The sequence below is a fragment of the Coptis chinensis genome, chromosome 5 (genome assembly GCF_015680905.1).
Source record: "Coptis chinensis isolate HL-2020 chromosome 5, ASM1568090v1, whole genome shotgun sequence".
NCBI classification, from domain to species: Eukaryota; Viridiplantae; Streptophyta; class Magnoliopsida; order Ranunculales; family Ranunculaceae; genus Coptis; species Coptis chinensis.
In genome coordinates, this window is record NC_141460.1 from 32,776,041 (window position 1) to 32,797,236 (window position 21,196).

The window sequence follows — 21,196 nt, forward strand, 5'->3', positions numbered from 1 at the left end:
ATTATTATTATTTTTATTTTTTGTGCCTATTCTTTTTTCCATTCTTATAAAAAATCAAACTCTTTATCTATCGTATTCTTTATCATTAGTAAAGGTTTTTACCGTTCTTTACGTATTATACGTTTTAAATCCGTTTTACCATTTTAAACCCATTTTTATGCCCACAGATTTTTTACGTTTTTTTTTTTCCATTTTTTTTGGGAGACGTTTCGTTTAAAACACGAACTAAGTTTTTTTTTCAAGTACTCATTTTAAACCGGTACCGTAATTGGTGACAATGCTCTCAACACGAAAGGTTTCAACTTGTGGCCATTTTAACTGGCTCGCATAGATGCCAAAATGAAATACAACTTGTCATCCATTACTTGCCTAACCCAAACTTCTAGTGGGTGGTCAAACATTCGACGTTGAACTGCTAATACTAGAGATCAATATTGAAATATCGGGAGATGCTTTTCCCTTTAAGAATTCAACTTACATCCATATGGTTAAAACTTAAACAGGACCCATACACTCATACAGAAGGCCCGGCCCTGAGCAGGTGCTATGTGGGCGACCGCACACGCCCCAATATATAAGGCCCAAAAATATAGTTTTAGTGGAAAAAAATTATTTCACAAATCAAAAGTCCAAACCGATGAAAAACCCAAAAAATGAAAATTTCACAGTAAACAATCGATTCTCTCATATTCTCTTTTCTCATTAATTATGTTCATAAAAAAAAAAAATAACAATAAATATAATAGATGAGGAGATCTTCTCAATGACTATATCTCTCTCTTCCTAATTAATAACGTTTTCTTTTGGAAAATCACTCCAATTAATTGCTTGAGTTGTCCTCAATTACTTAAATACAAAAAGAATTAGTAAAAAAAAAAAACCCCTCATTCACCTTATGACCATCTAGTATCCTCTCATTCTCAATAATTTCTTTCTTTACAATTGTGGATTTGTATTAATTTTCACTTCGATCAATCTCAATTACTTATTCATCTAAATTTTGATTATTTTTCAAGTAAGTTAGAGATTAAAATCAATTTTTCCTTTTCTTAAATATTATTTCAATAATTCAATTTAATTCCAAAGTAATCTAGTTTAATATTATTCACCTAACTTGATTTCTTGAAATGACATGATTGTTTTCCTAATGCATTCATAGCTTATAGAATTTTGTTGATTGTTCCCATTCTGCCATTATCACGAAAAAGTTTTTAAAATTAAAATTATTGAAATCATACCTTAGATCGACTATGTCACAAGAAAGTCTAAATGGGCTAGCGTTAATATCTATTGAAAATAAATTTTTAAATAAAATTAACTTTGAAAGCTTCATTGATGATTTTACAGCAAAAAATGCGAGAAAGAAAATATTTCGATGATCCAATTTGTGTTGATGGAAGACTGAAAGAGGGCCACATTTCGCCGTTTGCACAGGGCTATTGAAAACTCAGGAACGGCCCTGCCATACAGTTCCGTTCATGCAATGGAGGAGACGTGTCTCTACTATGCACAAGCCTTGAAACGAAGCTGCCTGTTGGCCGAAGCACTTTATACGACGGTTGTTCTCGGACCAGCGTAAAAAACTGCCTGTATCAAAATGAATATCGATCAGTTAGCAATGTTGAGTCAATGAAGATTGTTGCATGGTAGGCCTGCAATGTCGGTGGTTGTGAAGCGTGAGAAAGTATATCTGAATATCTGATTAAGTGATCTACGAAAACTAGTTCGATTGTTAAGACCAATGAACCATCATCTCTTCAGAAGTCTGCTTTTGTTTTCATCTCTTTTGACTATAAAACTGGTTCATATTCTTTTGCATCTCAGACAAAAATTTGGAGGGCTTGTTCGACTCATCTGACGTACTCTTGGATCAATGAGCAAATTGATGTTATCGTTTCTTCACTAGAGAGGGGTCTGTTGCACGCCATGCAGATGATTTGGACAGTGCTGGCCTCTAGGACTTTGATGCAGTATAAACCATGAGTTCAACCTCTAAGGAACAATAGATTCTACGCTGTATTGATTAGCAATAGAAATCCACACATGATGTTCCTAAAGTGCATAAACTAATTACTGGATTTGAGAGGTTGCAGGAGCATATGAACATTCTGACAGGGTTCTCAGGGTAGAGTGTCCTAAAACTCAATCGTTTCTGTCAGTGTACTTTTATTAGTAAGCTGTAAAAGACAAATCACAATGTAATAGGCTACTCCACTGCAAATGCAGAAGACTAAGAAGCAAATCTTATGCATTTTCAATGATTTTAATATCCACTTGCAGGCTTTTGCAGCATACAATTTAAAACTTAATTGCATCTCCCATAGGCCATTAATAAACTCTTGGTGTCAGTGCCGCTAAACAGAAGCTTAGTTCTTATTTTGCAAGCTAACGAATACAATCACACTCTTCTTTCTAGAATGAATACGAGGAATGCTTAATTCAAAATTGGAGGAAAAATAATCGAAGATGAAACTATTTCCAACAGACTTTGTGTGAACAACATAACCCAAATGAGGATGTATGCTCCTGGACAACACATACACCAAGACTTCTCAAGGGTTTGCCACTTTACCCTGCAATTTTGTAGGTAGGGTTGACTAAATTATCAAGGCCAGACACAACTTGCATAGACGTTATAACATCTCCCACCTTAAGATCTGCCAAGAAGTCTTCATTCTCTGTCACATATCCAAACACTGCATACCGTCCGTCCAATATGTTGGCTTGACTAGGAGTTAGTTCACTTTCTTTCAAAAGCCAAAATACCTGGCTTGAAGCAGAGTTGTCTTCAAACTCCTGTTCCCCAAAACAAAATAAGTGAAGACCAAAGCACAGGAAAGTGTCAACAACGTTATAAATTTAAAGTACTCACATCTCTGGCCATGGCCATCGTTCCAAAAGCATTGAAAGGTAGTTTTGTTTGTGCTTTATACAGGCCAAGTTCCTGATAAGAACAGATAAAAAGCGAATGAGACGAAATTGAAAAATAAGTTTGAGAGAGAACGGAAAACAGAAGGTAGGGTGAAGAAGTCTTATTAGACCGATATAGCAATCTAATGTTACAGTTTTGACTTTTGGGCATTGGTAATCCGTAAATGAACAGATCTGTGGTCTTCGTTCCAATTTTTCTTATTTTACCTATGTTATACATGGCCACCATATTTTGGAAAAGAAAATCCGTGTCGGATACGTATCCACGTGTCCGTGTCAGACACATATCGGACACATATTGTATGTGATCCACCTCAATTTCTGATATTCCACCGTGTCAGAAAATTCATATCCATGTCGGATACAGACACACCTATCTGTGTCAATGTAACTTAGCATTTTACTAATGTTATTGAGAATAGACATACAAAAAAAAGAAGAGGAAAAGGAAAGGGAGAGTTTAGAAGTTTACTTCCAGAGTTTCACCATAGACAGGTGCTTTCTCCCCATCAACCATGATTTCTAATGGTACTGTACGAGGCTTTTCCGTACTAGGATCAATAAAACCCTCAGCAGGACCCTCAGGGTCTCCTGTTTGAACTACAAAGCCATCCGCTGCAGCATTTTAAACAAAACACTTAATCGCAGTAAAGGAATACGTAATGATTATAAGGAATATATATTTGTATACTATATGTCCCTAATGTACGTCAGTGGCATCACAATTTACTCGTGAGACAAACAGGATTAGGCAACTAACATTCAAGCTACGCAATAAAATAATGCACAATTGAACATAAGTTACTTAATACTTATGAAGCTCCATACAACTTAGATGCGCCATATTAAACTTTAAGGTGGTTTAATATTAAACCATATTAAACTTAGATGCGCCATATAAAACCTCGGTTGCATAATGTTTGATGCAGGATCCACTCAAATGGCATACGAAGGGTGAGGCATCTTAATCAATGTATTATATAGATACCAACCTTTCATATTTTGCATGTCCTCGTATCACTAGAAAGTAAAAAGTAAAAACCCAGTGGAAGTATCAGGAATCATAAGGATTAGTTAAGGATGTATTACCTCTTTGAATTTCCATGCCATCATAGAAGTGCCTTTGGACCAAATCCAAGAAGTTCCCAGCAGTAACTGGAGCATTATATCCATCCAGCACAATTCGAAATATGCATTCATCCACATTAGGATTGTCTTTAACCTTAACCTTCATGTCCACGGCGGCTCTTCCCTTCAGAAGAGGCATGCTTTTATATTCTTCAGGTACTTCATAAGGGAAGCCATCCACCATATCCTCTTCAACACTGCAGAAATCCAATGCCCCAGGAAGATCTCAGCTGCAGTCAATAACAAGGATATATATGAGAATGCTTCCTTCTTCTAAGCATTTTCAAAAATTTTGAATGAAAATCTGTTTTTTCTTGACTATAAAAATCCTAACATTTTTCTAAATCAGAGACATCCAACTCCAAAATTCAAAGGGTAATAGTGAAAAATCAGTTGGGATCAAGCAATATGCTTGATATACCAGTAGCAAGAAAGTTCACTAAAGCATACAGCTGGGGCTTATTACAACTTGAAGTGGACGTGCTTTTTTTTTTCACCCTTGGCATTATCCAAAAGAGGAAGAAAACAAGAGTTGGGAAGAACAAGGATACTGTTCTGACCCCAACAAGAGGATATGTTCTCCAGAAACAACTAAAAGGAGGATAAGTGCCAAAGTATTTGTTTTACTGAACTACTTTTTCAGGTCTATATAGAAGCAACAATGACGAAATTCAATGGCTAAAACATATTAAAGTGCCGTTTAGAAATCATATCAGATTAAGGAATCAAGATGCTCTTAAAACATGTGATACAGAAACACGTCCACGATGTAGGGGTGGGGGGGAATGAACAAGGGTCAGATGCCATCTTATATCCTATGTTGGTCTCATTGTTTATTCAGTTATTCTCTTCGTGTCATGGCCTACTGATATAAAGATAAAAGAACACCTATGGAGCTTCCACCAATACATCAAGGTCAAAATGACCATTAGAAAGAACAACACTTATGCGAGCAATGCAAACTAGATGCAACAGTTTAGTTAAATGTCTATAAAACATCAAATACGACACATCAACATCCAATGCTTACCTTCCAACATACTGAAGCAGCTCCTTTTGCTTAGGCAACACTGCCTCCCTATTCTTTTCTTCAGCAATCTTTTGAAGTTCATCTAGTCCAACTTCCAATTTATTTAGCAACTCTATCCCATTTTCTTTCTTAGACTCCGCTATCCCAGATAGAATCATAGCTTTCCCCTGCTTTAAAGATCGTGATGCTTGCTTCGCATTCTACATTCACAATTTACCAATATGTGTGAGAATTCACCATACCACAATCATAATTATAATTCATCAACCAACAAAGTCAATATAATGTACTTTTTTCCCTTACCCTTTCGACAGAATCAAGTGCTCTACTCCCAGAATTCTTAAGACTCTCCGTAATATCTTCAAGTGGCTTTTGCACCTCCCTTATAGCCTTATTATTTATCGGCAAAGCATACCGCAACAATGCATTAGGATCCTTAATTGGTGGTCCAGAAATCAACACTGCCAAATCCGACAAAGCTGGATTCACTACAGAACCATAAGCAGTATACCCCATTGTAGGCACAGTCGTAATTAGCCCAATCGCTAACGCTATCGAAAATGCAGATTTCTTCAAAGAAAACACACTTCCTCCTTTTTCCTAAACAAATTAAAAATAAATACCAATATAATATCAATTACCCATCACATAAAATCATCAAAACAAGTGTTAAAAAACAAGTAGTACCTCTTTAGGTGTAGATTGAGGATGCTTTTGGGAAGTACATTGCTGTGAAAAGGTGGTTCCTTTTTGCTAAAAAAAACACAATGCAGTATCAAAAACTAAAATCAGCAATGTAATAACAATGCATAATTAAAATAAAAGAACTTGATTAATTGTGAAGAACATTCTTACCTGTCTTGGTGAAAAGTGATAAAGCAAGCTTGATTTTTGATGGTTTAGAAAGGTGTTTCTTGTTTTAGAGATTGTGGGGTGGTTTGGTCTTGAAGTAAGAAGGGAAGTTGAGTAATGACAAGAAAAAAATGCTGCTGCTGCCATTGGAAGTAGAGGGGTACACTCAAAAGTCAAAAGAACATTAAGGGGATTAAAGAAGGAGAATGAAAGTGAAGAGAAGATAAGGTGGTTTTGAGGGGGCAGCAAGATCTGGGAAAGGGAGATAATAAAGAAATCATGTTGTTCGTCCTCACAATCTGGATAAGGAAATTTGTTGATAAAATATATATATATATATTGATATGGAGTGATGATGGCAAACCAACTGTCAAAACTGAACAGTTTGTTTTGACAGTTTTTACTTTTAACTAACAAAACGGCCAACAGTAACCAATCGCGAGTCAGTAGACACTAGACAGAAAAAGGGTGGTAAAACATTCGTGTATAATTTCGCGAAACTTGGTAAAACCTTTCTGAATTTTATGAGTTCTGTTCATCTGTACAAGACATGTTAACATTGTATTTGGTAGCATTTTAAATGACATTTCGTTGATCCCATTGAAATTTAGCACAATTAATATTTGTTTTCACCTTAAAATTTGGTTATTCAAAGAAACGAGGTATTAGTTTAGTGTAAAACTTTGTCAATAAAGTTCCAGATTCATCCAAGAGAACCAATAATACATCATATCAGTCAAATAGCTAGGAAGACACTATTACATACAACCAGAACTTAAACTTACAAGATTGAACTAGCTAGGCAACTAGCGAAACCCAAATTAAATTGTACTGTGAGGTCAGCCTTCTCTTAACTTTACTGGTAATCTCAACTTGGGGAACTAATAAGCATTATATCCGAAAATTTATAGGTTTTCTAACCTAGGGTGCTTATTAATTAAGTTGCGCACCCGATTGAGGCCATCTCCATGTCGTCTTGTCCAGTAGTGGAGCTGTAGTAAGTGGCATATAGGACCAGCTGTGCTAGACCGAGCAAGGTCCCAGCACCATTACAAATCTACAATACAGAAGAAAGAAAATGCAAAAGATTAGATCATATTACTGAAGCAGCTTATGTACATAATTGTATAACGAAAATTAGCAGTTGTTGTGGACTTACTAAAATGTAGAGATCCAATTGAATGAGGGCATAAGTCGTCCAGAATCCAGATGAATCCATTAAGGAAGTTGGCAAGTGATAGAAGAAATGGCACACTCTCCACTGCACACTTTTTGTTCTAATAACGATTCTCTACATACAAGACCGAGAAGATAAAAATAATACACAGAAAGATGGAAGATATAAAAATCAAAATCAAATTTATATATGATCAGAGCATACCATTCTATCAAGTGGCGTAGCGTACTGAAGAATTCCAAAGATGGCGCATACAATCCCCGCAATCATAGCCCTCTTCTCATGGGTGTGAGCACGTCCTAATGTAAGAACAACTACCACACCACAAAATACAACCTTGAAGCCCCAAAGCTGAGAACATTCAAATATAGGAGTTAACAATTTACTTATAAATACATTTTTGCACATGATGATATTGGCTGATTAGTCTAGTGCGTTTGTTGTTTAGCCATAAAAGTATCAAAAACAAAACAAAAAAAAACTACAATTATCATCATGCCAAAAAAATGAACAAATTCTATACCTTTTTAACCTTTTTTATGTTGGGGGCGTAGTAGATGTAAAGAATGATGTAAGAAAGCTCGATAAAGAACCCAATGCTGTTGATGCTTATCACTATGTTGTTTGGTTTCACCATGGGAAGTCCATAGAAGAGCCATAGTAAAGAGCTTATGATCCCTGCTAGATATGGTCTTGGTGAGAACTTTTCCACTGATTTTCTGTTCACGATCTTGTAGAATGTAGGCCTACATCATCAACTATTCCAACGTTAATTTAGTGGCATATGCACTCAACTTCTCATATATATTATAAGTTACAACTTTACGTAAATAGATTGAAAGATGGGAATAGAGAATTGATTACATTGGTGATAAATATAGGCCAACGGACACGTACAATGTTCCCTGCAAGTCATAAGAAAAAATGTGAAACTAATTATATATTGACTTGAACAAGAGCTGATAATTAATGAATAAAAGAATTTTCATGAAGATTCTATGAGGAGGCCGGATTTTGTTTAGAGATTTATTAAATGTTGTTTGTAATGAACTAGCAGCTAGTAGTGACTACAAACCTATTACGCCAACAATAAAGTGAAGTGTATGTATGTCAACCATCTCTGATGATGCTTTGTGAACTCAAGAAGTCAGCAAGGATATGAGAAGTGAAAAATAGAAACAGTGGTATGCAGTGAGAAGCGCACCGAAGAGGGTATTTATATAGAGAATGAAGCATGCATGACAAAAAGTAGTTTTGAAATCATGAATATCGCGTTGTGCATTTGGGTATGAGAAAGCTAAGTCTTAGCTTGTTATTAACAAAAGGCTCTCCGGCCTATTAATGGCTAAAGTGATTGAGTAATGAATGCATTTCTACTACTTATAGCTAGAGAAGTTTTTGAGTAGTAAGTATATGCATATGCTAACCAAATAACCTTGGGCTATTCTCATTTTCTCTGAGTAATTATGCATGAGCTGAGTGTGTTGAACAATATATGTTCTTGAGTTGGGATTGCTTCTGTTGATCAATGTTTTCCGAAAATAGCATACTGATTGTATTGATTCCATTATTACATATTCCAGATTACCTAATACATGAAATACTTGCTTCCACGTTGTTTTCAACCTGTTTTCCTACTTGTATTCCCTACACTTATAGTTTGTTTACGTTTACGTTCCATCATAAGAAAAATCTTTCATAGGTCCTTTTCGTTTATATCCTAGTTCGTGTTTCACGTATATTGTATTTTTGTATTATGTACAAATTTAGTTCATAACTAGATTATTCATGCCTACTACAAATTTAATTTGCTACGAGATTAATTTACAAGAAGAGTAGCGCGTGATGTGACCTTTATTAGGAATCCAATATGAAGAAACTTTTAGGAGAAGATGAAAGACTTGAAAAGGACAAACAATTTGGACAAGCTAGTTGACATGTACATAGCACAAGAGCAGCTTCGTGTTTGTTTGATTAAGAAAACAATCATATCATCAACAAAATCATGCTTTATTAGGTACGTAATCCCATCACCTAAGCCCTACTATCCACTATATACTCCGTGTCACTTCTGCTTCTCTCATTCTCTTTCTTACAATTCATTGCCATCCTGGAAAAATTAATTATAGGAGATGCTAAACGAAATAAATCTCGTAAACCGTACAAGTACACTAGACTTTCTCGGCTTTTGGCAAGTTCAAAATGTTCTCGTCTGCCATATTAGCACCTGAATCTACCGTTTGGACTTGTGAGAATAAAATGTTACACATATATACTATCATGCATGTACGTCCTATGGTCAAAGTATCCTTACATCAAACGCTTCAGATTGAAAACTAGACACCATTATGTTGACTTGTTAACCATGATCATTATATTGGATGTATGATACTGTAGAAGAGCTCTGATAGATCAACTTTGTTATTCACGTTGATTGTGTTTTGAATGCACAATCAATGGTGTGAAGTTGGGAATGGCCTAGATAGTACGTCTGTACGTGTACAATTTTCAGACATAGGAGAACCTCTCTCAATCAATATTTCATATAAATATATCTATCTTTAAAGTTTGTGGTTTCTAATCTAAGCATGGGCATTCGAAGAATATCAACACTTGTCTCTCACTCTTTTCCTGCTTACTTGCCTTCTCTTGGTAACAATTTCATCCTTTACTATATATATTCCAAATGATAGAGAGATGAGAGGGACAGAGAGAAAGAGACATAATTTGATGTATTTCAATTCTGTACTGCCCCTTAATCTTTGAATTCCTGGAAACCAATTGATTAACCATGCTGTTTCAGTAGTCCATAGTCCATACTAGAGCAAATATTCTACGTTAGTACCTTGAAAAATAATATAATTCTGGCCTTGTTTTCTTTTGTAACAAATTGAATTCATGATTTTTGTACACTCAAGATCATAATTGTAAAGTGATGATGATAATGTGTGGATCTTATAATGGTGGCCTGGTGCATGTGAAGTTTTTTTTAATGTGTTATTCAAACTGAGAATTAAATATCCTTGGTAATGTTGATTTAGTGAGCCATCTACCACCACTTGTAAAGGATAATGTCCTGAATTGCATGATTGTCTAAGAAGACTTTTTCTTCCCAAATTACTTTTTTTTAAGTGTGGTTTTCGCTTTGCAAATGATTCAGGGAGAAACCTTGATTGGGAAAGAGGCCTCTGTAGATATAGTACAGTTGTTGCAACTGAAGAACCGATTACTCCACCAGTTCAAATTAAATATACGCAGCTTCTAATTGATGGAAAATTTGTTGATGCAACTTCAGGTACTGAGTACTCCATATTGAACTAGAAAATTGCATCGTCGTTGTCCATTGGTTTCTAATTAGGCATGAATATAATGATTGATATTACGACTAATTATACTATATTGCTCGTATACTCTCGTCCCATTAATTGAGCATGTAGTGGAACTGATTGTTGGAATCTCTAATGAGTATTTCAAAATACTTGTGTGTTGTTTAGTCCCACATTGGTGAACCACCACTAGCAAGTGAGGTATATGGTCTCTAATGAGTATTTCAAAATACTTGTGTGTTGTTTAGTCCCACATTGGTGAACCACCACTAGCAAGTGAGGTATATGACGTGATCCTCTAGCATAAGGGCGTGCCCTTAGGGTACAAAGGCTTTTGTGTTAGGAGGGAGGACTCACCCAAAACCACACCCGCCCCGCACCAAACCAAGCCGTGTCAGGTTCAAACTTGGGCTTATTGTCTAATGGGTAGTGGATTACCAATTGCCTAAAGAACAGAGAGAAGTCATGCTCCTTCCGGACAGCCTAATCCCAAGCTACTTGGCTCAATGGGAATAAGGTATGTCGTCATGCTATTTTGAGTACCTTGTCCAATGAAATTTTTGATATTGAATGCACATGATATATAGGAGAGTTTGAACAAGAAATACATAATAGAGGATGCTGGTACTCAGAAATATGCTATTGGGACTTTTCTAAAGTTCCATATGAGAGAGGATAGAGATGTAACATCTCAAATCCATGATTTTCATGTGCTGATTAATGATTTGAAAACTGAGGGTATTAATTTACCCGAAACCTTTGTTGCTGGATGTTTGATTGAGAAACTCCCCGAGTCTTGGAAACACTATAAAAATAGTATGAAGCATAAGCGTAAGCAGATGACTCTTGAGGATGTGATCATTCACATTCACATAGAGGAAAAGAACAAGACTCGGGATGAGGTGTTGTCTAAGGAATTCCATTCTAAAGTCAATATCATTGAAGGTAATCTCAGCAAATCTAACAAAACCTCTAAAAAGCAGAAGTATAACAAAATAAGAATTTCAAGGTCAAAGACACTTCTTTTAAAAAGAGTGGTACTGGCAATGGAAATTGTTATATTTGTGGTAAACCTGGACATAGGGCTTTTCAGTGCAGACACAAGAAAGACACTGATGATCCTCCCAATGCTAATCTAGTTGAGGGAGATGATATAATTGCTGCTGTGGTGTCACAAGTGTTCATGGCCATTGGGAAGAAGAACTGGGTACTAGATTCTGGTGCCACCCGCCACGTCTGTGGTGATGTTGAGGCCTTCTCAGACTACATACTAGTGAAAGATGAAAAAAAAGTCTATATGGGTGACTCTAGGTCCATTTCTGTTGAGGGAACATGCAAGATTCTTTCGAAGTTAACCCGGGGAAAACCCTTTCACTTAGTAATGTTCTTTATGTTCACGAGATTCGTCGAGAATCGATTTGCGGTGTCCTTCTTGGGAAAACCTGGCGTCAAGATAATTTTTGAGAGTGACAAGTTTGTTCTGACAAAGAATGAGGGTTTTGTTGGGAAAGGTTATTGTAATAACAGTGGTCTTTTCATGTTGAATGTACTTGACAACATTATTATTAATAAGAATGAATCTGGTTCTGCTTACTTGCTTGACTCTTTTAATATATGGCATGGTAGACTAGGACATGTGAATGTTCAGTATATGAAAAGGATGAAAGCATGTGGTTTATTGTCTGATATTTTTTATTTTTCTAATGATAAATGTGAGATATGTGTTGAGACTAAAGCCATGAAGAAACCCTGCAGAACTGTTTCTAGAGATAAAACTGGATTACTAACTCTTATTCATACGGATTTGGGTGATCGAATCGGAAGTACCATACCATCAGAGGGGAAGTTTTATTATATTACATTCATAGATGACTTCTCTAGGTACACCATGGTATATTTACTTAGACACAAGCATGAGGCGGGTGAGATGTTTCTCAAGTACAAAGCTAAAGTTGAAAACCGCTTTAAGCTGTAAGATTAAGAGACTTGGTCCCCGATAGGGGTGGAGAATATGAGTCTAACCCCTTCCGGGACTTTTGTGACAAGAGTGGCATTATTCATGAGACTACTCCACCATACTCTCCGAGTCTAATAGTAGAGCCGAAAGGAAAAAAAAAACACCAAAAGAGATGATGAATACTATGCTTGTAAGTTAAGGAGCTTCCCCGAACTTGTGGGGAAACAATCCTATCCGCTTGCCATATCTGAGAATAGGATATCCAACAAGAAAAATAGGGAATAAGACACCATATGAGTTATGGAAAGGTCATGTACCTAACCCGACATACTTTAAAATGTGGGGGTGTCTTGCAAAGGTTCTAGTGAATGAACCTAAAAAAGAGAAAATTGGGACCTAGAACCGTTGATTGTATGTTCATTGGTTATGCTCATAATAGTCTTTGCATATAGATTTTTAGTAGTAAAATCGATAATAACCTTGTCGATGCTAACACTATTATAGAGAGTAAAAATGCTTGATTTCTTTGAGAATTTGTTTCGTTTGAAAATTGGCATTGAGAGGTTGGTTGCTCTAGTGAACAACAATCAACATATCCTGAAATTTCGAACAAGACATTCGGAAGAGTAAAAGAGATGAGAAAATCCACCAATTTTGGTGATGACTTTTTACGTTTCTTCTTGATGATGATCTGTGACATATAATGAGGCAATCGGTTCGAGATGCACCTTTCGGAAGGATGCTATACACTCGAGAACTAGATTCGATTATAGCTAATCACACATGGGAGATAGTGGATCTACCTCACGGGGGCTTAAACCTATCGTTATAAGTGGATCTTCAAAAAGAAATTGAAACTAGATGGTTCCATTGAGAAATACAAGGCTAGACTTGTAGTCAAGGGATTCTCCCGAAAAAAAGGCATTGACTATTTTGATACTTATGCTCCTGTAACTAGGATTTATTCTATAAGAGTTCTAATGGCTCTAGCTGCTATTCATAATTTATTTATTCATCAAATGGATGTAAAACGCATTTTTGAATGGTGATCTTGATGAAGAAATATATATGATGTAGTCGACTGGGTCTGATAGTACGGGGAATGAGCATAAGGTATGCAAGTTAGTTAAGTCTTTATATGGGTTGAAACAATCGCCAAAACAATGGCATGAAAAGTTTGACAGTGTCATGATGTCTAATGGATATCACATAAATGATGCTGATAAATGTATTTACTTTAAATTTTTTGATGTGAATACATATGTGATTATCTGTCTATATGTGGATGACATGTTAATCATGAGTCCTAGCCTTGATGTTGTGAGAAACACCAAGATGTTTTTATCCTCCCAATTTGAAATGAAGGATTTGGGAGAAGGCGATGTGATTCTTGGAATCAAGATCATCGAAACTTGATGATGGCTATCTTTTTCAAAGAGCATTATGTTGAGAAGTTTTTGAAGAAGTTTAACTTTTATGATAGTAAGCGCGGTATCGACACCTTATGAGGCAAATAGTAAACTTGGAAAAATGCTCAACATGGTGTCCCTTCGATCTAGATATGCCCAAATTATTGGTAGTCTCATGTACTTGATGAATTGCACTAGACGACATTGCTTATGCAGTTAGCGTGCTAATGAGATACACTCATTAATCCAGCCGGGAACATTGGAGTGCCTTAGAGAGACAGCCAAGTACTTGAGAGGCACAATGAATTACGGCATAAGGTTTAGACAAACTCCACCTGTGATAGAGGGTTATTGTGATGCAAACTGGATATCTAATTCTCATGATATCAAGTCCACTAGTGGTTATATTTTCATCCTAGGTGGAGGTGCAGTCGCTTGGAAATCTTCTAAGCAGACCTTGATAGCTCGTTCAACCATAGAGTTCGAGCTTATTGCTTTAGATAAAAAGCAAGTCTTGCCGAAAGTGGCTTAGAAACCTCTTGGCGATCTTCCTATTGGTACAAAACCGCCTCAATTTGTACCTATGCATGCATATTTGTCGGTAGCGATATCATAGGCAAAAGCAAAGCAAATTGTATAATGGGAAAAGCGGGCATATTAAATGCGAGACTACGGTCTATAAAGCATTTCTTTGGAATATGGAGTTATGGCTATAGATTATGTGAGGTCGAGTTAAATTTGGCCGATCCTCCGACAAAACCACTTAACGGGGAGACAAGTGGTTGATACGTCGAGGGGATGGGACTTTTGCCTTAGATAGAGGGCGACGGCAAGAACCCCACCTATGTGATTGGAGATCCCATGAAGTAGGTTCAAAGGGAAAAACAAGTCACCTCGCCGCTCACGGTATGCTATTGTCTTTCTTTGAGGCGCCCCCTTTATGACTAGATAGCATTATTGTATACTTTGTATAACTTGAATAGCAATGAGAAAAGGATGAATTATTTTACTCTTAATGGAATCCATAGTCCATTATTTTTATGAGATAGTGTATTTTAAGCCGCTATGTACACTTGATGGATATCCACCTACGTGAATGTAGAACTGGGTCGGTTCTTATGAGTATTGGGCAAGTACTCTAGAGCATTCACATAACACAAAATAAGGGCCAAAAAAAGCGCAACACCGCATAAACATGCATATAATGAAGAGCAATGTGGGTGCATGTCCTCTATTTTACTACTGAGGAATGTTGGTTCAAAGATTTTTAATCCACCACTTTCACGTATTATAAAGACATGTTACCCTACGACCTGGTTCAAGCCGAAAAAAAGCACGGTATCTTATGCATTGTTTTTTCGATTCTCTCCGGCATTTTGTTAACCCATTTCTTTTGTAATATCCTATTCCAAAATAGTGGGGACTATTAGTATTTTGAAATAGTGGGGATTGTTGGAATCTCTAATGAAAAGTATTTCAAAATACTTTGTGTGTTGTTTAGTCCCATTGGTGAACCACCACCAGCAAGTGAGGTATATGAGGTGATCCTCAAAGATAAGGGCGTGCCTTTAAGTACAAAGCTTTTTGTGTTAGGAGGAGGACTCACCTAAAAGCGCCCTCAAGACCGAACCGAACCGAGTCGGGTCGGATTCAGGCTTGGGCTGATTGTCTAGTGGGTAGTGGATTACCAAAGAGGTGTCCTTCTCCATATATGATAACCGATCATAATCTATATAAACACTGCTGCTGCTGCCTCTATATCGAGAGAGAAATCTTTCCTTAAGGACAGCCTAATCCGCGCCTTGGTTATTACCTATTATTCTGTCCTTGTCTTCTATTGTTTTCTTTTATCTGCATACAACACTGATTTCTGTCAAATTTATAAATGCAGGTGATGTAATTGCCAATGTTGCTGTCTTGCTGAAGGAGATGCAGAAGATATTAACCGAGCTGTTGCTTCTGCTCGTAAGGCATTTGATGAAGGACCATGGCCAAAGATGACCGCGTATGTATCTTCAGTGGATTTTCAGAATTTATGATGATGTTGTTGTAATCAAAAGTGATGGATTCTCTTACAATCCCTTCATTTTAACTTCTTTTTGTATGTGTTTTGCAGGAAAGGTCACGGATACTACTACGCTTTGCCAATTTGCTTGGGAAGAACATTCATGAACTTGCAGCGCTTGAAACTTGGGACAATGGAAAGCCTCATGATCAGGCTGCTAAAGCTGAATTACCCATGCTGGTCCGTTTATTTCGATATTATGCTGGTGAGGAAACAAAAGGATGAACGCTTTGAGTAAATGATTTTGTATTATTATTACTTAAAGAGTTTTTTATGTTATTTTTTAAGTTTTTTTAAATTATATTTTTAGATTACAAAATTAAAGAATTTAATAGTAGTTCTTATTCGTGAATCTTGAGTCAGTTCTAATGAAACCTCCAGGATGGGCAGATAAGATTCATGGGCACACAGTTCCAGCGGAAGGACCATACCATGTACAAGTCTTGCATGAGCCAATTGGCGTAGCTGGGCAGATTATTCCATGGAATTTTCCCCTTCTCATGTTTGCTTGGAAGGTTGGGCCTGCATTAGCTTGTGGTAATACTGTTGTATTAAAGACTGCAGAGCAGACACCATTGTCTGCACTGTTTGCTGCAAAGCTGCTGCATGAGGTAGGTTTCTAGAACCGCTTTATGTGTTTTCTAATCATAATTGTTCTTCATTTCATTATTTTTTTCTTTTTTCTTATAGCTACAGTCCTTGTAAGTAACTCCAATTGATAGAAGCAAGGGAAACTCTAAAAACACGTGTCAGGGATTTGTTTCTTTAGGACAAAGAAGTATCAGTGAAGTAAAAAATGTGTTTGTGAGTGTGGCTGACATTCAACTATAAAGAATACACAAGAAATTCGGATAGGAGTCTAGATTGAAGGTTTGGGCTTATTTCATGGTTGATCAATATCTCCATGCTTTTAGTCCTAACTGGATATTTATAGATATTCCCATAAACAATCCTGCAATCTCATTGGTACACTCATGCAGGCCGGTCTTCCTCCTGGCGTTCTAAATGTGATTTCTGGATATGGTCCAACAGCTGGTGCAGCTCTAGCAAGCCATATGGATGTGGACAAGGTATAATAAAAAATATCACTTGTGAAGATTATCTTGAACTTGTAGTGAAATTGTCCTATTCATTTTTATATAAAGTAAAACTCCGCATGTTTTTCCTAGATTGGCGAGATTCTTAGAAAGTAAATATATGCCAATATATGTGACTTTGTAGGTTATCACTTGAGTTGATGGCATTGGCACTGCAGAAGAATTAGATTTCTTCAACTGAATGTGAGATTGCAGTTTTATTATTGTAATGTGGCCATCTTGTTCTTTCTCTACTAATAGATAATGCATAACTCGTATTGCTGATGCAAATGTATAGGTCCTCGATAACAAATTTCTTACGAAGATCTGGTTGGTTGAGGGCTACTACTAGAATATTGCAACTGCACACACATACTAAGAACACGGAGAGCCTCTTTAGGATGATACTCACCAGTTATTAGTAGGTCAGCTTGTAAATACTGATTCAGAATGCATTCCACACAATTATCCACAATTGAAGGTGTAGGGAAACAGATCTTATGTTGACCATCAATTGTTTCAATAGTTTGATCCTAAGAAATTGAGATGCATTGGAGTCCAGTGTCCAGATTAGGTGCTCCTTTATGCAAAATATTTCGATCAGATCCCTTTAAGTTTGAAAATCGTGGATTGGAATCCATCATTCCACTAAGATATGGTTAGGATATAAGCTCCAGTTTCTTGCGAAACATAAAATCTTAGAAACAAGAAAAAGGTGCAAAAGAAACATATGAAGGAGAAGAAGAAGAAGAAGTTTTTTTAGAGAGAGGGAGAGTTTGTATTCATTGAGTTGGTACATGTATCTTGCCTAAATTAAATATTTCTCTTATGGCAGCTTGTATTCACAGGATCAACTGATACTGGAAAGATTGTACTAGAATTAGCTGCTAAAAGCAATCTTAAGCCAGTAACACTAGAGCTTGGTGGGAAATCTCCTTTCATTGTCTGTGAAGATGCTGATATCCATAAGGCTGTGGAGCTTGCACATTTTGCTTTGTTCTTTAATCAGGTATATCTAAACTGTCAAAGAAGACATATTACATTAATTGTTAATTTTTAAAGGCCATGTCTGCAGGGGCAATGTTGCTGTGCTGGCTCTCGTACATATGTTCATGAGAAGGTCTATGATGAGTTTCTGGAGAAAGCAAAGGCGCGTGCTATGAGACGTGTCGTTGGTGATCCCTTCAAGAAAGGTGTTGAACAAGGTCCACAGGTAAGTTTACAAATAAGTTCAATCCTTAGTTTTTCTTTATTGATTTACTGTTACAAAGTCCTCTAATACCATTTCTGAAGAGCGTAACCTGCATATTTCTACAAGTTTGTCTAGCCGTGGAGGCTTTTTACCCACTTTGTCCATCTTTTTTCTGATATATTCAGATTGACTCCAAACAATTTGAGAAGATAATGAAATATATAAGATCTGGCGTTGAAAGCGGAGCTACACTAGAATCAGGAGGTGAGAGATTTGGCTCCAAAGGCTTTTACATCCAGCCTACTGTCTTCTCGGATGTTCAGGTATTTTAATACAACTCAAACCACAATTCCAGAACTAATGAAAAGCATATTTATATAAGAAAACTCTTGATTATATCATCATTGTCATCCTTTGCTTTATTTGTCCCCAAAAATATGCACTCAGCAACATGAATTCCCTTTCCCAGACTCATGTATTACTATCCATCTCATTCATTATAGGGTTAATTAGTATTACCCCACTAGATGAGCCAATTAGGATCCCCCCACTAGATGGGGAAATTAGGGTCTCCCCCCAAGTATACACACAAAAAAAAAGTCAAATTGGGTTGACCGTGTTTTTTTTGTGTGTATTTGGGGGGAGACCCTAATTGGCCATCTAAGGAGGGGTTAACTAGTATTACCCCATACTAGATGAGTCAATTAGGATTGCCCCCCACTAGATGGGGATATTAGGGTCTCCCCCAAGTACACAAAAAAAAAAAAAGTCAACTTGAGTTGACCGTTTTTTTTTTGTGTGTATTTGTGGGGGGGAGACCCTAATTGGTCATCTAGTGGTGTGTGTGGGTGGGGGTAACACTAACTAACCCTTCATTATATCTCTTATCAAAATTAGGATGACATGCTGATAGCGAAAGATGAGATCTTTGGTCCTGTGCAATCCATCTTAAAGTTCAAGTAAGCTTCAATCATGCTTCCATTTAGTTATTTTTCCTTAATTTGAAAGATTATTCCATACTTAATTGCACTAATACTCTGATCTATTACAGAGAACTTGATGAGGTGATCAAAAGAGCAAACACAACGCGTTATGGGCTAGCTGCAGGAGTCTTCACCAAGAACACAGATATTGCCAACACTTTAACGCGTGCATTGAAAGTAGGGACTGTATGGGTTAATTGCTTTAATGTTTTTGATGCAGCAATTCCTTTTGGAGGGTACAAAATGAGTGGGCAGGATAGAGAAAAGGGGATATACAGTCTTAATAACTACTTGCAAGTAAAAGCTGTTGTAACCCCCCTGAAGTGTCTGGCATGGATATGACCTAATACTGTTTTTTGTGTTACTCCTTAAAAAAACCAGAGAATTTATTACCTGTGAATAGTGTCATGTCTATATACAGAGTTATGAAATAAGGGAGATGTAAACAGGTTGGATATTACTCCAACTGCATTCTCCTATATCCCTTGATGCGCTAATCTACAATTCCTTCTGTAGAGCAACCAAACTCCAAACGGTTTTACCACCATGAACTCTGAGCAGTTCACCATAATCTGTCATTGTCCTTATGAGCTACCATCAATATTAAGCTTTATACTTCCCCAGTCTGTAGGTCTTTTTGAACAGAAGATAGGTTGCACATTAATAAATTGCACAAGAATGCCAAGTACCTAATGGGCCTCATATCTCTCAGCTTCTGTATCCTGCGTAGAAAATATGTGAATTCATTCTTGAAAGCATTAATCAGTTGCTTCTGTTTTTGGATCAATTCATACTTCACATGATCACATCCACCTCCATCCGGCCTGTAGTTGATGTCAAGATGTTTCTGTCAATACCGAGCTGAATGTAGGATGTTGTACCGGCCATGCTCTTCTTGTATAAGGACATTCTGAAAACCGAGGAGATATCTTCTCCCTAATAGCATTATACAAAATACATTCAAACAATTGCAAGACTTTCCTTTTGACCAATACTAGCAGTTTTAACAATGCTTATTTTGGTACTGCACATTTACTCGCGGCCAGATGAATACACAGTGCTACTCCATATACAAAATACTTTGTGGATTAGTAACTTGAGCAAGTAGATTTTCATGCTATAAAGTCCTTTAAAGCCCCAAGGAGTTCTTTGTTTCAGCTCATCATATGTACCAGATCTCTCCAAGCTTCAATACTACTAACAGCGTCAACATTTTCATTCAAAATATTTCTCCACGTGTCATAGTAAGCACTTGATGCTGATGTGGTATATCTGGCCCTTAAGGGAATCGTAGATAAGTGTTATTCCATTTGTGTCCAGATGAAAAATGGGTTAAAGACTTTAAAAGGCACATGTTTTGCCCAAAAAAGTTGGATGACAATCAAATCTACCTAATGTTAATGTATTTTTTGTTATGGAAGCTGTTTGCTGCGGAGAACATATATAAAAGAATTTAGTATGTCACGAAAACAAATTCTACGAGATTTAGGCTCCGCTCGGTATTATGGAATGAGATGTAAATTTGTAAATTTCTGTTTTGGAAAATTTTCTTTTGGAAGATTTTGCAAAATAAAATGTTTCACAAATTAAGAAGTGCTTGGTAGCTGGAGAAGATAAAACTGAGATCGGTTGAATTGTAGCCGGGCGATGGGTTTTAACTTAAGGAAAAGTTTTGACACAACTTTAGAATAGCAAAACTTTAGCCCGGTTTTTCTCTATTTTGTCAAATATTTTCATATGGGTCCTCCACCAATTCACCCAACCAAGCACCGGTAAAACGGAAACCGGGGGAAATTTTTCTAAAATAAAGATTTGCCCTCTTTTCCGGACCAAACAAGCAGAATATTAAAAACAAAAATCTTTTGTCGTGAAAAAATGGTTTTCCCCACTAACATATTGGAGGCAAGTGCTAACTAACAAAGTTGGAAAAAGTTTGGGTGGTGATACCAAAAAAGTCTAGGGTTCGAACCCCACTCCATCAATGAGTTATTGATCTCGTTTTAAAAACAGGTGTAAAGGCACATTTTGTATAGAACCTTACAATTCGTGAAAAATAGGGGAAAATAGTGT

General features: G+C 36.7%; 3 protein-coding genes across 5 annotated transcripts; 1 reads left to right on the forward strand and 2 right to left on the reverse strand.

The window, feature by feature from the left end:
- Positions 1-1,449: 1,449 nt before the first annotated feature.
- CYP38 (cyclophilin 38) lies at positions 1,450-6,241 on the reverse strand. 2 transcript variants are annotated; one of them, XM_086559925.1, is made up of 9 exons: positions 5,945-6,239; positions 5,777-5,842; positions 5,393-5,689; positions 5,090-5,289; positions 4,021-4,256; positions 3,404-3,546; positions 2,873-2,944; positions 2,650-2,796; positions 1,450-1,587 (listed from the first exon to the last, which is right to left on the reverse strand). In XM_086559925.1, exons 1-9 carry the CDS (start codon positions 6,086-6,088, stop codon positions 1,549-1,551), a joined length of 1,344 nt encoding a protein of 447 aa, XP_086416051.1. In that variant the 5' UTR covers positions 6,089-6,239; the 3' UTR covers positions 1,450-1,548. The 2 variants fall into 2 exon arrangements, with proteins under 2 accessions (XP_086416051.1, XP_086416052.1); XM_086559926.1 differs by lacking the exon at positions 1,450-1,587 and having other exon boundaries at positions 2,232-2,796; positions 5,945-6,241.
- A 227-nt stretch (positions 6,242-6,468) lies between these two features.
- Positions 6,469-8,639, reverse strand: LOC147497331 (bidirectional sugar transporter SWEET6a-like). 2 transcript variants are annotated; one of them, XM_086559930.1, is made up of 6 exons: positions 8,554-8,639; positions 7,983-8,023; positions 7,642-7,864; positions 7,323-7,469; positions 7,101-7,232; positions 6,469-6,998 (listed from the first exon to the last, which is right to left on the reverse strand). In XM_086559930.1, coding segments are annotated over exons 2-6 (624 nt in total). In that variant the 5' UTR covers positions 7,985-8,023; positions 8,554-8,639; the 3' UTR covers positions 6,469-6,878. The 2 variants fall into 2 exon arrangements, with proteins under 2 accessions (XP_086416056.1, XP_086416055.1); XM_086559929.1 differs by lacking the exon at positions 8,554-8,639 and adding an exon at positions 8,194-8,512.
- A 985-nt stretch (positions 8,640-9,624) lies between these two features.
- On the forward strand, positions 9,625-19,520 carry LOC147497332 (benzaldehyde dehydrogenase, mitochondrial-like). The gene is given in 11 exon segments (XM_086559931.1): positions 9,625-9,770; positions 10,279-10,464; positions 15,728-15,819; positions 15,927-16,080; positions 16,257-16,486; positions 16,856-16,945; positions 17,787-17,960; positions 18,027-18,164; positions 18,329-18,466; positions 19,041-19,102; positions 19,195-19,520. Coding segments are annotated over 11 exon segments (1,602 nt in total). The 5' UTR covers positions 9,625-9,706; the 3' UTR covers positions 19,469-19,520.
- Positions 19,521-21,196: the final 1,676 nt, after the last annotated feature.

Coding starts and splice junctions, on each gene's coding strand:
- LOC147497331 (XM_086559930.1), bottom strand. Junction 7,233..7,322: donor CTACGCCACTTGATAGAATG/GTATGCTCTGAT, acceptor TCTTGTATGTAG/AGAATCGTTATTAGAACAAA. Junction 6,999..7,100: donor AATTGGATCTCTACATTTTA/GTAAGTCCACAA, acceptor TCTGTATTGTAG/ATTTGTAATGGTGCTGGGAC.
- CYP38 (XM_086559926.1), bottom strand. CDS start 6,088: ATGGCAGCAGCAGCATTTTTTTCTTGTCATTACTCAACTTCCCTTCTT. Junction 5,843..5,944: donor ATCACTTTTCACCAAGACAG/GTAAGAATGTTC, acceptor TGTTTTTTTTAG/CAAAAAGGAACCACCTTTTC. Junction 5,290..5,392: donor CACTTGATTCTGTCGAAAGG/GTAAGGGAAAAA, acceptor TTGTGAATGTAG/AATGCGAAGCAAGCATCACG.